Source organism: Drosophila subobscura, chromosome U (assembly GCF_008121235.1).
Source record: "Drosophila subobscura isolate 14011-0131.10 chromosome U, UCBerk_Dsub_1.0, whole genome shotgun sequence".
Taxonomy (NCBI): domain Eukaryota; kingdom Metazoa; phylum Arthropoda; class Insecta; order Diptera; family Drosophilidae; genus Drosophila; species Drosophila subobscura.
In genome coordinates, this window is record NC_048534.1 from 13,203,581 (window position 1) to 13,217,867 (window position 14,287).

The 14,287-nt window shown below is 43.6% G+C and overlaps 4 protein-coding genes across 10 annotated transcripts in view; 1 reads left to right on the forward strand and 3 right to left on the reverse strand.

Annotated features, from left to right (window-relative positions):
- Window positions 1-6,430, forward strand: part of LOC117902213 (UHRF1-binding protein 1-like) — a 23,153-nt gene extending 16,723 nt beyond the window's left edge. For both annotated transcript variants that reach the window (XM_034813438.1, XM_034813439.1), the window contains exon 9: window positions 6,418-6,430. In XM_034813438.1, coding sequence (XP_034669329.1) covers window positions 6,418-6,422 — 5 coding nt within the window. In that variant the 3' untranslated portion in view covers window positions 6,423-6,430. The remainder of the gene's footprint in view (window positions 1-6,417) is intronic.
- LOC117902216 (reticulon-1-A) overlaps window positions 1-12,605 on the reverse strand; it is a 16,794-nt gene extending 4,189 nt beyond the window's left edge. The window contains exons 1-2 of one of the 6 annotated variants that reach the window (XM_034813442.1): window positions 11,200-12,605; window positions 6,876-6,911 (exon numbers count right to left, since the gene is read on the reverse strand). In XM_034813442.1, the coding sequence (XP_034669333.1) occupies window positions 6,876-6,911; window positions 11,200-12,346 (1,183 nt within the window). In that variant the 5' untranslated portion in view covers window positions 12,347-12,605. Of the gene's footprint in view, window positions 1-1,714; window positions 1,987-2,830; window positions 2,893-6,875; window positions 6,912-7,458; window positions 7,604-11,199 lie in introns of those variants that run through there. The other 5 variants (XM_034813444.1, XM_034813445.1, XM_034813443.1 and 2 more) reach the window with 5 other exon arrangements.
- A 515-nt stretch (window positions 12,606-13,120) lies between these two features.
- LOC117902229 (zinc finger HIT domain-containing protein 1) lies at window positions 13,121-13,754 on the reverse strand. The gene has a single exon (XM_034813463.1). The coding sequence runs from the start codon at window positions 13,715-13,717 to the stop codon at window positions 13,265-13,267; it is 453 nt and encodes a 150-aa protein (XP_034669354.1). The 5' UTR covers window positions 13,718-13,754; the 3' UTR covers window positions 13,121-13,264.
- Window positions 13,755-13,771: 17 nt separating this feature from the next.
- Window positions 13,772-14,204, reverse strand: LOC117902230 (general transcription factor IIH subunit 5). The gene is made up of 2 exons (XM_034813464.1): window positions 14,045-14,204; window positions 13,772-13,987 (listed from the first exon to the last, which is right to left on the reverse strand). Exons 1-2 carry the CDS (start codon window positions 14,077-14,079, stop codon window positions 13,801-13,803), a joined length of 222 nt encoding a protein of 73 aa, XP_034669355.1. The 5' UTR covers window positions 14,080-14,204; the 3' UTR covers window positions 13,772-13,800.
- Between the last annotated feature and the right edge of the window lie 83 nt (window positions 14,205-14,287).

Genomic DNA, 14,287 nt, shown 5'->3' on the forward strand with positions numbered 1-14,287 from the left:
GAGAGAGCGACGATCCGCATTGAAAGTAAAAGATAGCGCGCATTAACAATAGCAACAACAAGAGGCGAATGCGGGCGCATTGAAGGCAGCGACAGAGGCAGCGGCAGCGAAATATGTCAGCAACGTGTCAACGTCAACCTCCACCACACCACGAACTTGGGGCCTCTTCGGCTCTGTCAACCAACGTTGCCTTACGTTCTACGAGTACGTACTGCTTTGCGATTTAATATGAATCATGGATCCGAAGCGTGACCAGCCATGGCGAAATGCTGGAAAACGTCGTGGCAACTTCCCTCAGCTTTAATCAATAAATTAAATATGCACTCAAAACGGCAGTTCAACGCACTGCTTGCTAAAAACGGAACTGCTTCCAGTTGCCGTGCACTGCTTGTCTAAGATCGAGAGTACCAGAGCCAGTGACTGGATTTGATAAAACTACTACTAGAACCCGGCTTAGAACGCAATAGAAAGCGAAACGGTTGAGGTGACGTCATGTTAAAAACACCACCTTTGTCCTCATCCCCATCTTTCCCGCAGAAAAACCCCTCCTCCACTAACATTCAGTTCTAACGCAATCTGACATTTATTTTGCGTTTTTGGCGCGTTCGAATGAGTAAGCTTTGCTTACATGATATCATGCCTTCCCCCAATCAATGAGAAACAGATGAAAGCAGAAAGAACGAAAAGAAGGGGGAAGGCAGAGAGAGAGAGTGTCAAATTAGCTTCTGACATAATTCGCTAATGTTGTTAAATAAACAAAAATACAATAATTTGCTGCACCTGACATTGTCAGAAAAGCTGCGAAATTGCATAAGCAGCGATAATCATAATAATGCAAAATCAACCAAACAAAAAGGAAACATAAAATAGAACAAGCGAAGCAACCTTAGAGAGGAGACCTAAAAATCTCAGGGCATATTCGCTGTTCTGGGAGCCGTTCAGCGTCAAAGATCGCTCTGCCCTGAGCATGGTTCCCTTATCATTGTGGGTGGATTGTCGGGATTGGAGACATGAGTTGGCCGGAGGAAATACCCCCTTCTGAATGCCACAATGTGGATTACAATAGTTTTATTGCCTCGAGCATTTGTCACAAGTATTTCATATGTTTGTCTACGTCTAGAGTCTAGACGTAAAAGTTAAAAAGGCATAACGTCTATAGCAAATAAATATGCAAATTCTCTCTCTCGTTTGTGTAATTCCGCCACCAGAATAGAGGGGCCTAAAGATATTAGGCGTTTTTTGCTATTCCACTAGGCAAAACTACGATAAAAGCAGAAACTAATCAGAGTTTAATAGAAATTCAAGTAAGAGGAAATATTCCTTAATTTCCAATTCTCTACTTCATATTGTTATCGTTACAAGAGGCTTTCGTGTGTCATGGAGGCCTAACTAAACACCCTTTCCCATATTTTTGTTTCTGTACGTTTCATACGCTTCTCTCTGCCCGTTTCAAAGTTCTCAGCAGTTTCCCTTAGACACGAAAAAGAATATTTATAAATAAATTATAGCTGCAATTAGAAACAACGCACAGACGGACTGAAAGCAGAGTGAGAGATAAAGAGAGGGAAAAGAGCGAGAATTACGAAGAAATAAAAGAAATTTGCTCAGGGGAAATTCCTAACTTTTCGGCTGGCCATGCGGTGTCGGCCACCACGACAAAAGCCCTGTCCACTGGGTGCAAGTACAAATGGATTAAGATTTCTGGCATACTTACACGACTCACGATTGAGGGGCAATTCTTTAAGTTCGCCGAGCGTCTGCAGCAGACCTTGCAGCGTTTCCAGAGCAGATGCCATTTCTTGTATGTATTATTTCAGAATAATGTACTCTTTGTATCGTAAATATTCTATCACTAAAGCTTTCTCACTGACTGCAACAGAGAGGACAAGGAAAGACAATAAAGCGAAAGTTCTCTCTACTCAACACACTGACGCGAGCGATTCACGGATCGAGGAAATGCGAATGCAACGGCGGGCATTAACATTAACCGTAGAATGGCAACTGAAACGACTCGCGACGATCCAAACCGAACCGATGCCGAACCGAACCGACAATCGATCGACCTAGACAAAAGTGCCCCCGAAAGTTCCTCGCACTCGGAACTGATATGAGAATAACGCAGCGACGATACGAGACTCACGTCGATGGAGGACTGTGGCCGACCGCAGTGACTGGCAAAGATAATGAGATTAGATTTATACTACTCTATCATTTCTGCGGGATTTATTTACTACAGTCAACCTCCTCTAACTCGTACTACGATCTGCCAACTGCATTAATAATATTATTTAATTTTATAGCGGTTCTCTTTGGACAGCTACCCACGAAGGGAAAATCGAGATTTGCCTAGTTCCCTCCTTGCAGGCTCCTCAAAGACTGCCAGAACTGCTTCTCAAACACTAAACAACAGGAATTTGTACAGCTCAGTTGCAGTTTCAAGATCACTTTTTGTTCATTTAGGCTTTGGGTATATTCGCGTTAGAGAAGTTTGACTTTATTTGGCGCTACCTCCACATGAGAGCTAATGCGTGCCCGTCTCGATATTATGTATGTATGCATGTACAATCGTTTATGTATATTCTGCTAGAGCGTTAGGGCACCTATCCAAGTTATATAATTAGAAAAGACCGAGAAATTCCGCGGCGATACACGAGCGTCAGAGAGGGTTGGGGAAGACACAAAGGCAAGAACTTTCGCGGCAATGACAAAGCTGCAGATCGGTGTTTTTGTCAGCTGCAAGTGCAGGTCAGCCAGCCGAGGAGTTCAAACAGCTGACAGAAATCTGTGGCATGCAACACACACAGATACTCGAAATGAAAGCAGCGTTTACCCGATGTATTTTTCGCGTCTCGTACTCGTTTTCGATCTCGATGCCGTCTCTGGGGCAATGTGACGTTGTCAAAGTCCGTACATCAACTAAATACAATTAATTTCAGATGCTCTGAGCTGTGGGCAGGGCGCACATAGATACACTCATATACCACACAGGCGAACGCACGCCAGCAGCCAGCAGGCAGGCAGCACAAACACACATGCAGTAGGCAGAAGGGACAGGGACAAGGCATAGGGGCTGAGACTGGGGATGAGTTCCGTTCCTCTCCCTCTGCCACTGCAAATAGAACGGGTCGGATCCGTCCACAATTGAGAGAGAGAGAGAGGGTGCACAAGGTGTGCTTATGTATAAAAGGTGAGGCAATCCCACTCTCCCAGCAGCACATTACAAACTGTAAATTAATAAAAATAGAACCAGAACTCTTGAGTCGATGCAACGACCATTGAACGTTACCCGGTAGGAATAGAGCTAGCGGTGCAGAGAGAGAGAAAGAGCCGGCTGCGTACCTTTTGTTTTGAAATTCCAGGTATGCATATTCCGTCTGAGCGCGTCTCCGAGAGTGTCTCACCTCATCGTTCATACACTTTGGGTGCATCGCTTGGCTGCGTGTGTTTATTGTCAAGCAGCACAAATGTGTTGTAGATGTTAATGTAGTTGTCGCCTCTCACACACACATACACACGCAGTCCACTATGCAGCTTAGGTAGCGGCTGCTTGGACGGATTCGAACATGTCACTGCATGCAGCGCCAACAGGTACCAGGAAAGGGAAAGGGAAAGAACGGGAGAGTATAATGACGTACACGTGATTCTCCGACATAAGGTCTCTGCCAGGGCTGCGGCACTAAGATTCCGATTCTGTTTGCCTGACACGTCGAAACTGGTTTTACAGTGTGGCTACTAATAGCTGATGCAGCTAATTTTTGCAAACATTACTAACTATTGGAAAGCTTAAGCTGAAGACTCATTTGACGTAAAGAGAAAATATTGAAAATGTAAAATTTTACATTAAATATTATTATCTAAAGCTTTGCAATAGCCATCAGAAGCCACCCTGTATGTCAAGTACGGTGAAGAAGTTTTTATATTTGTATTGCGTCTAAGAATATATTTTTGGTTACTTGATTAACAATAAACGTTATGGAAAAGTTCCAATTTTCACTATAATTTGGAATAATGCTCCATTATTTGCCTTCATGGTCGAGCTCCACTGTAAGAACTCAACTGCTTGACGCCTAGTGCAGCCCAAATCTTTAAAGTTTAAACATTCAACCGCACAACAACAACGGAACCGCAACAACGACAATGAATGGCTGAGATACCTAGCTAAAAAGCTAAAATTAGCAGGGAACTGTGAACGAACCAGTCGACGACGCTTTTGCGAAGCAGTGCACACTGCTTATCGTAAAGCACCCGAAATGAAATTTAAATTTAAATTGAAAAGTTTCTTTTTACAGTCGTGACACATTACGAATATGCCTGATAAAATCTGACGTCACAGTCAAAGGAAATCGAAAGCTTTTGGGTATACATATGTATGTACACATGTACAATGTATATGCATACTTATGTATGTCTGACTTGCAATCTTTTATCTTTTTCAGACTTGTTATCAAAAACAACGGGCGTTAAGTCATTTCCAGCTTATCATTCCCATGAGCACTGTTGCTAATTTTGTTTTTGCACTTGAATGCAAATTTTTCGCACAGGGAATGAAATTCTGTCTTCTTTTTGGCACAAAATTAGCAAAGCTGGAAAAAATATCGTTGATGATCTAATCGGTTCGCCTGGAACTTTAGATATTTAAATACATGTGTATGTATACCAGTAGACATGTATGTATGTATGTATGTATGTACATATGTACATATTTAACTACAAAGCGAGAACTTGCTTCCGCGGCACGTAAGCATTTCTCTTTGGCCGCTTTCTCATTCTGCATTCAACAAGAATTTGCTACAAAGAACTAAAGCCCGCTGTATTAGATTGTTATTCTTCATTTTAGTGTGTCGGTCTACCTTTATGAGTCACTGTCCAGTGAAAGCTCTCTTCGAGTGTGGCTGGGCTTGGTCCCATTCAATAAGTCTAAGAAACTGAACTAGTTGATATTAATCATTATTCTTAACGCTAGACTAATTATGAGAAAATAAATCGCTGAAATACATTTTCATTATTCATCTACCAGACGCTTGCTTGGCTGGCTTGGCTTTCCTTCACGCCCAAGAATGCTAATGCGAAACGCCGTCTCTTGGAATGACTCGAGTGCCCACAGTGGGCAGTCCACAGCGAAAAGCACTCGAGATCCGGCCAAGCCCAAATTAGGTATTGTACTCCCCAGTCAGAGCCGGGCGGGTGGTGGCCATAAAGCCACAGGTTGATGTTTAACCACTTGCAGAAATTATTTCTCGCCAATAAGTGGTAGGAACGAATTGAAGAGAACATTTTTGCAAAGTTTGGAATGGTTGGGGGCGGAAATAAAAGTACATACTCTTCAAATATGGATTTGGCGTTCTTTAGCCCATCAAGAAATAATTTGCATAAAGCTCAAGCCGCCAAGACATCGTTTCTGTCGGATGGGCAGAGAAAATGGCCTTTGAGATGAAAAAAGGTACACAAATATTTACATACATACATAGTATAATCTACACATGTAAATATGTATGTACATATGTACATACATATGTTACATGCATGTACACTCTATATAAAATCAGCTCCAGTTTTTTCATTTGAAAGATCATATAAATTTAGTATTCATATAATCTGATAAATGCACTGAGAAATGTATTCATTAATTCATTTATTTTGTAATTGTGGGGTAATTCAAAAAGTAGATTCTGCTATCGATTTCACAATGCCAACAAAAATTTAATCAACTTTGACTTCTTATTTTATGTGACTAACAGATCATCAAAGATCGAAGATCGATTATGGTGGGGGCTGGTCTTGATTAACATTTTTCCATCGAGTCCAAAGCTCAACGAAATTATATAGACAGAGGCTGACTAAAGCGCAAATTAGTCATAACGAGAGTAAATGATTTTCGTAGCCATGAGCTGATTATAAAGGTACATAAACTAAACGAATGCATACACAGTTACATACAGATGTACATATGTATATACATAAATACTTATGTATGTATGTATAGGGAAAGTGCATGTTTAGAGCGTTGCTTAGACGAAGCTCCGATTGCATGCGGCGCCCCATCCTGTCCCCTTCTCCTGCTCCAACCATGCCAGCAGCAGACGCCCCATATCAGCTTGCAATTTATAGTCGGGGAAAAGTTTTTTGTATACGGCGTGGAGTTCGCTTAGCATGCGATCCGATTACGGTTACAGCTCTCGTTCGCCGCTCCAGTGCTAGTCGTTTGCATGTAAGGTAACTGAACTATATCAAAGCGGCGACTAATTACAATGCGACTGGACAGGGAGGGACCTCTGGGTAGGTGTGGAAGGTGGGCTAGCAATTTAGCTACCCCTTTAATGCAAATTTTGTAAGAGAAAAGCTCGGTATCCCTGAAATCTCAAAGATTTCGTTCTCTGTTGTCCATGGATTAATTGATATTTCAGTAACAACATTTAGGCTGAAATATCACTATAAGTGCACCCTAAGCTCAAACAAGGACGCACTCGAAACGATATGCGGAATAATGTGGCATACATTCGGGCGCACTCCTTCCTCATCCTCCGAGGCGCCAGCAAGTGGTGCACATCAACAACAAAAACAACACCAAGAACTTTCAGAACAGAACAATGAGAGCTCAGAGCCTGGCGCATACTTGTGTGTAGGCTTAATACAAAAACAAGGAAAAACAAAGCACAGTGAACGAACAGTAAAAAAAATGAAAACGGAAGGAAAATGGTAACGGGGGTGGCTCGATGACATCATAACGCATATTGACAGACAGTCAGACATGGGCGCCATAAACGCGATGCCGCCTGTACAGTCGACACATTACCCAGCACCCAGTTTACAATCCAGTACTATTTCTGGTAAAGCGACGAGTGGGGTACAGTTTGAGAGCCACTTGTACCACTTACCTTGCGGGTGCAGACGTTCGGGCTTGAACCAGGCATCTGAAAATAAGCGATTGATATATTGATTTTCGTTAGTTAGCGGTTAGTTAAGTGTGGTGCAGAGATTTAAGGCGTGCGGGTATTGTGTGTTACATTCAGAAAGGAGCGCTCTAAGAGGTATTCGTTAGTGGAAAAAAAATTGCAATAAAGAAAGCAGTTTAAACAGAGCAAGCGTATTAAAAGCAGGCACCAATTTGAAGCAGTTTTTTCATACAATTTACCAATAGATATATAGAGCAAAGATGTGTGAAAGCTCTATTGGGCGGAAACACAGTTTTAAGAAGAGAAATGTCCGCCCAACAGAGATAGTCCATGGATTATACATATATGTATGTACATGCCTACATATGTACATACATTGTACATATTTGACTACTGAATGAGGTCCCCTCCACAAGGAAGCTTTCACTGCATTCAACCATTATACAATCCATAATTCAGATCTACCCCATACGCCATACCCCAGTTGTCAGAGGTTAGTTTTGTTTTTGCCGTTTTTCCAAAATTTGTTGGGGTGAGTTTTTCTTTTAATGCTAATGGAACTTACTCGGATCGAGGATGGAGCAAATGAATGGGCGCTGCTTGCACACGCCATTCTGTCCGGTTTCACCAATTGCAGACATTACACGAGTATGTATCGACTCAACAATTAAGTGTTTATTTTATTTAAAAATCGTTATTTTTTTGTGCACCCACGAAAGGAATTCAATTTGGTTTCTTTTCCTTCTGTATACAAAAATGTGCGGTTTTATTTGATTGTTGCTGTTGATTGACACGAATAGCACTACGCAGCGAGCGAGAGAGCGATATTGCGACGTTACGATATGACGCTATAAGAATTTCTTTGCTTCCGTGTGACAGCTTCACGACGCGTATAGAGACTGAAACGTGAAACGGAGAGAGCTTCATCCCAAAGCATGCCGAAGCCCGAAAAGGACAACCCTACGAATACCCAAAGCGCTCGCGCCGTGAGAGAGCCCGCTCCGGCCCCTGTCGTGCCCACTTTCCACCTTATTGAACCTGGTACGTTGCGATGTAAAATCAATGGCTGGGACAACCCTAGGGTTGAGCAACCCCGCATAGCCCTGAACTCTGCTCCGCCTCTGGCTTTAGCTTTAGCTTTATCTTTGGCTGTGGCTTTGGCGGAGAAAGCTCCGACTTGGGGCAAAAGTTTTCCCGTTCATCGATTTCACCCGCTGCAGCTGACCCTTGGAGACTTTTCCTGGTGTAGACTTTGCTCCAAGCCGTTGGATCTGGCGCACGCGCCGACCCCCTACGAAACTTTGGTTTTTGCGGTTGTTTTTGTTGGGCCGGAAATTACCAGACGGCGACAGCTGTGGGGGTGCTGGGGTGCGGTATGTGTATGGTGCAGCCAAATTGCAGATGCTGTTGCGCCACCCACCCCTCAACTCACACGGCTTTGCCCCGCCCTTGGCATGTTATTGCGTGCAGTGTGAAAATTAGATAGGAAATCAATCAGCGAACACGAATACGGGCAACGCACTCTTGGAATTTAAATACATAAATATGTACATATGTACATTCGCTGGGGGTTGTTATGGTCTCCATTGGATTGTCCTTGTTCTGCCTGATAAATATCTCACGTTGGCTGCTGACCAACTTATGTCACAAGAACTTGACGCATTCCGCATGGGATGCCGAGCGGGGGAAAAGATACCTAATGGCCCAGTTCTCATGAAATCAATACGGGGAATAAGAGGAAGTTTTTATGTTCCGGGGTTGTTTTATCTTTGGATGCATGCTTCTACGTTAAATTAAATATAGTCAAAAACTATACAAGATTATTTCGTATTTATATAATATTTGCTCTGCCGATCTCCCGATATATCTACATTTATTGAGCATCAATACAAGGAAATCCATCAATTCAACAGTTCGACTGAACACTTTCTTTTGAGGTTATGTTTGTTTGAGTCGATGTATGTATGTATGTATGTATGTTTAATATAGCAAATGTTTGTATTGTTTAACTCCATGTGGTCTACTTTGATCTCCTTTAGAAAAAGCCCACTCGACTCCATCCAGCGTGGGAGTGCAATGCAATTAACCAAGAATACTTGAAAAATTGAACAGAAACAATAAACTGTTTACACAATCGTCGACCCCAGCAACTTCACAATTTATTTTATTTTCAGCCGATATATTTCTCTTATATGTATGCACTTTCTCTTCCACCAACACAAAATCAAAGAAAACGAATTAAAGCTGATGCCGTCTGGGACTGGAATATTACTAAAGATTACGCGTATATAGTACCACATGCGTGGAAAAGAATGGACGGGGATGTGGCAGTGAACTACAGTTAAGCACAATGCGACGATAGAGCAGAGAAGATAAGGTGAACGAAGAACAGCAGAGAGTGAGCGAGTGGATGCTAAGCTTCAGTCAAACTGCAGTCACAGAATGGGGTGGGGAGGAAACAAAGGGAACATGTAAAAGCTTATTACTGGTAACGCACCATACGATACCCATTACATAAAATTGTTATCACTGCGATATGTAGCCAATCTGAATTATTTTATTGTCCTAAAATTGGGTGGGGAATGCTTTTCTCAAAATAAATGTATCGACAATGTCCTATCCTGAGAAAGAATATGTATTAGAATTGGCTGTTGCAATAGTCTAATCGATTACAATACGCCCTTGCGCACCACAAGTACTGGGTATGCAAATAAATCCAAATCGCAAACGAAATCCATGGCAAATTGGAAAACAAAAGAAAAAGCTAAATAAGTGGGGGGATGAGAAAAGAGAAGACAAAAGAGCAAAAGCATTTCACATTGTACATACTATGCCTTTAAATTGTAATAAAAATAGCCGCATAATCATTCCACAAAAGGGATGCAATGCACAGACTGCAGCCAGATTGAGGCAGAGCCCCAGGCGTCGATGGAAATTACTAATTGGAAAAATGTTTTTCTGTAGTATGTACATATGTACATTTGTATGTATTTGCGCAGTGAGGCGCACTGAAAAGAGGAAATCGAGCGGCCTATGAGTGGGATCGATGGGCAAAGACTTGAATGTGGAAAATTGGATTATCCAGTGTCCAAATTGGTCAAGAGGGAGCACGAATGGCGGTTGAAAAATATTACTAAATATTAGCAGAGTTTTCTGTTGAGCTGCGAGTGCCGCAAATTGCTTTAATGGACAGCAAAAAGCCAAAGCGTAATACACAAACTAAAACAATAAAAAAAAACACTTAAATAATGTGAAATATGAGCGGGCATACGTCAATGAACGCAGAGAGCGGGAGACGAGCATTTAAAGAGGTGAATGTAGGTGGAGGAGGGGTCGGGTATGCATACATACATATATGTACATACATGACTGTCCCACAAAGCAGCTGATTCATGCCGGTGGAATATCTAGAAAATTGTGAAACTATTTGCGAGAGTTTTCATACCAGGGGATTTTTAATGTTATAAGTTAATATAAAAGCCGGTATTTGCCGGTTGTTCTAATGATTTACAGGATTAATTGTGGAAAATCTACATTTATACATATATTTATACTACTGAAGACTAACTCTACTAACTGCACACTCAGGTACTGAACTAATAGTATCAGACAACAAAGGTGATCACATTTATTTAACTTTTATTGATTGAACGGCTGCAGAGTAGAGCAGAATCGTTTTTTTCCCTGAATTTGATGTGTAATTTTAAAGATTTGTTGGCGCATTAACAAAAAAAAATATCATCGTATATCATTTAAGTCGTATTTGTATCATTTTTGTTCGGGGATAGCAACTGCCGACTCCGATCCACAATTTCTATGTGTACTTATACATAAATATAAAATATATGTATCATTGAATGTGCATGAATCACGCGCCAACCGATGACGATCGTCGATGGGAAGGTCGGAGGGGATGAAGCTGCTCCCAGGCAGACAGAGATTAGCCCAGAGAGAGTAATTGCACATTATCCACTCACACTCCAGTGGGAATCTTTGCTATCAAATAACTTTGCGTCGCGATATAAAACTTTTTTAACACGAGAACACTCTGTGGCGATGACATCATGAGCAAAGTGAACGGGGAGAGAATAACACGCCAAAAGCCAAAGCCGCAAAGAGAGCGGCGAATGACTAACAAAACGCACAAAGGAGAGGAGGAGGAGACGAGGGCAGGTGCCAACTGGGATGCAAGGTGCGGTCGCAGGATACAAAAAAAACAACGACAAAACAACGAAATTTTCTACGTAACTAATTCGAACATGGAAAATCGAACTGCATGAAAGTTTCAATTGGTGCTGACACTTACCCAGTCCATATTTGTAGAAGATCTCCTCCACGGACACAATCTTTGGCTGAGGCTGCGACTTCGATGCCGGTGTGGGCACAGCTGGTGCCGGCCTGGGCTTGGGCGTCTCCACTTTGGGTGTGGGTACGACAACGGGCTTGGGCGGCTCCGGTTTCGGTTCTGCTTTGGGCGCAACTGTTACACTGGACTTGAAGTCCTCCTCGTCGTCCAGATCGGTTACCAGAGCAGCTGCTGACACAGATGCTGGAACCGGGACAGGTGCTGGTGCTGCTGCTGGAGCGGGGGTCACAGCGTGGGGTGGCACTGGAGGAGGAACCACCACGGGCGGGGTGACTGTGCGCTCCTCCCGGAAATCGCTCAGCAAATCCTCGGAGGAGATGAACTTCTCGTTGTCCTGCTCCTTGAGAGCATCCACAATGGGCTTCTTGGCCGGCGACGGTGTGTACGAAACGGACGGCGACTCTGTATCGGAGTCCTGGTTACCCACGGTGGCGCTGGCTGTGGCGGTGGTCAGCGGAGCAGCTGGCCTGCCCAGGAAGTCATCATCGTCATAGAAACTGGTTTTCGCCGGAGCCGTGGGCTCGAAGGGTTGGAGTGGTGCGGCAGGCTTCTCACCGAAGCTGCCCAGCAAGTCCTCCTCATGGACAAATGCTTGTGGAGCTGTAGTCTTGGGAGCGATTTCCGTAGCAGGAGCCACTGCAGCTGCAGGTGCAGCTGGTGCCGATGCGGGAGCAGCTGGGGCCCCACCAAAGAATCCTCTCTCGGCGTTCATGAAGTCGCTGGTCAGATCGCTGATGCCCTGCTTGGCACTGTGGCCGGCATCCTTGAGAAAATCGTCGAATTCTTCCGTCTTCTGGGCAAACTTGGCGTCAAGCTGCTCCTGCGCCTCCTTGGCCCCGGCGGACATGCGTTGGACAAAGGCCTGAGGGTCACCAAAGTCCAGGTTCTTCTGCTCGTTGGCGAAGTAGTGCTCGGTGTGCGCATTGTCGTCCTGCGCGCCGCTGCTGACGTTGCCAGCGTCGCCGCCATCCCTGTCCCCGCCCACCAGGTCCTCGTAGGCCTGGCCAGCCTTCTGCGTGGCCTTGTTAAAAATGTCCTCGCTGGTGGCCGCGGCCTCCTTCTTCAGGTCTGCAAAGTTGAAGTCCATCTTTGGGGTCGCTCGTTCGAATGCGTTTTTCGGCAGAAATGACTTTTCGCAGATATCCTTGTTCTGATGGGACTCACGAATACACACAAACACACTCGCGCATAAAACACAAAATCCGTGTTACAGCTGATTCCGGCTGGTACCTTAACTTTCGTATAGTGGAAAGAAGGGAAGACTTTTGTCTTTGTTTGGTTACACTTTGAAATTTGTTTAAAATGCTGCGGACTTGCGTTTGAAAATGTTGCTAAAACGATTATTTGAATAGATGTCCGCAACACAACCGACCAGGGTGAAAAAAATTTGTTGACTGCGCGCTTGTCTTTTGTGTACACAAGTTTTTTTATAGTCCAGTTTTTTGTTTAATTCAAACTGTGGTAAAGTGTGAATTGGCAAGTTCCAATTGTTATAAAACGGTATGGTATTTTTCCCAGTTTTAATGGTAATGGAATTATTAAAATCCAATTGGACGCTTTCGACCCGCAATATGCACAAATATACCTCAGAAAAATACCGTCTCATGCTCGAATTAGCGCGCATCTATGAGTACTTTGGGTACAAATATACCGCATGACCCTCTAAAATATACCGAAGATATTTATACAGCTCCGGCCAAAATAATAGTACCAATATGAAAGCTATAAAGATTTGAAATAAGCATAGAAGCAACGATAAATACAGCTTTTGATAATTGTTATGGGTAGTTGGATTGTAATAGTAGAAACGTCCCAAGGATAGAGGATTACATGTTTTAACAGAATTAACTCGAATAGACTGCAAAATTAATAGAGACCGGCCGCTGGAACATAGGTTCCTTGGATTTAATGGGAACTGACTATTTTTCCATGTACAATGTTTATATCTACAATCTATACTAGCATTAGTTTAGGTACGGTACTAATATTACAACCACTTGGTGTTTTATGCGGTCCACTTGAGACAGCGAGTGTCCTGGTGCGTGCGCAGGCACTTCACCCGGCAGTAGCGCGTCCCACAGGCTGTGCAAGAGTATTGCGAGAAGTTTCCGCAGACCGCACAGAAGTGGCGCACTGGCTTATTAGGAGCCGGCGCTGCTGCACTCTCATAATTGGGCTTTTGTTTGTCTTCCTCGAGGAGCTGCTGAAAGTTTTTGCGGTATTTGGCCCTGAAGTATTCGGCTCCTTTGCGCTTGCCCTTCTTCTCCTTGGCGTTCTTGACACTGTCCTGGAATTTAGGCAGCTTCTTGGACATGACCAGATCGGCGTGTGGGTCATCGTGGAAGTTGTCCTGCTCCAGTGCTTCGAGCGCTTTGCGGGCGCGCCTCTGCCGTGCGGCAGCATCCAGCACACGTTTCTTCTCTGCATCCTTAATGCGATTCGACTCTCGGCCCGTCATGGCAAAATTTACAGTTTGGAATTGGAATTGATTGGTGGGGGTCGAGGGCGACAAGCGGGGGTCTCTATTGGCAAAATTGTAGTTTAGGCGTCTTTGTCGTGCAGGGGAAAACTGATGCGGTCCATTAAATCGTCGACACGCGCCTGAAGCACTTCCACAATGTCCGTGGAGATGAATAGGTGACTCTCGTCCAAATCTTGAATTATGAATTTGCGACCCAATGCCAGCTTCTCGTCCAAATGCAGCAGGAATTGTTTCATAGCAGGATCACTGAAAACAAAACATTGTCAAATATTTCCAGTCAGACGGATATTGTCGCTACTTTACCATTCCACAAGCACTCCTTTCATAACATTTACCATGTTTCAAGCATTTACTTTGTCAAAAGAGCGGCAATTTGCGAATATTGGAAAAATAAATATATATGGCCGTGGCAGTCACGGTAGCGCATGCCCCCGCTCTAGGTCACACACCTTGCTTGGATAGTAGAGGAGACGCGATACTTAATCGTTTCTAAAACGATATATAAACCCACCTCGTTGTGATTATCCAATGCACTAAAATCGTATG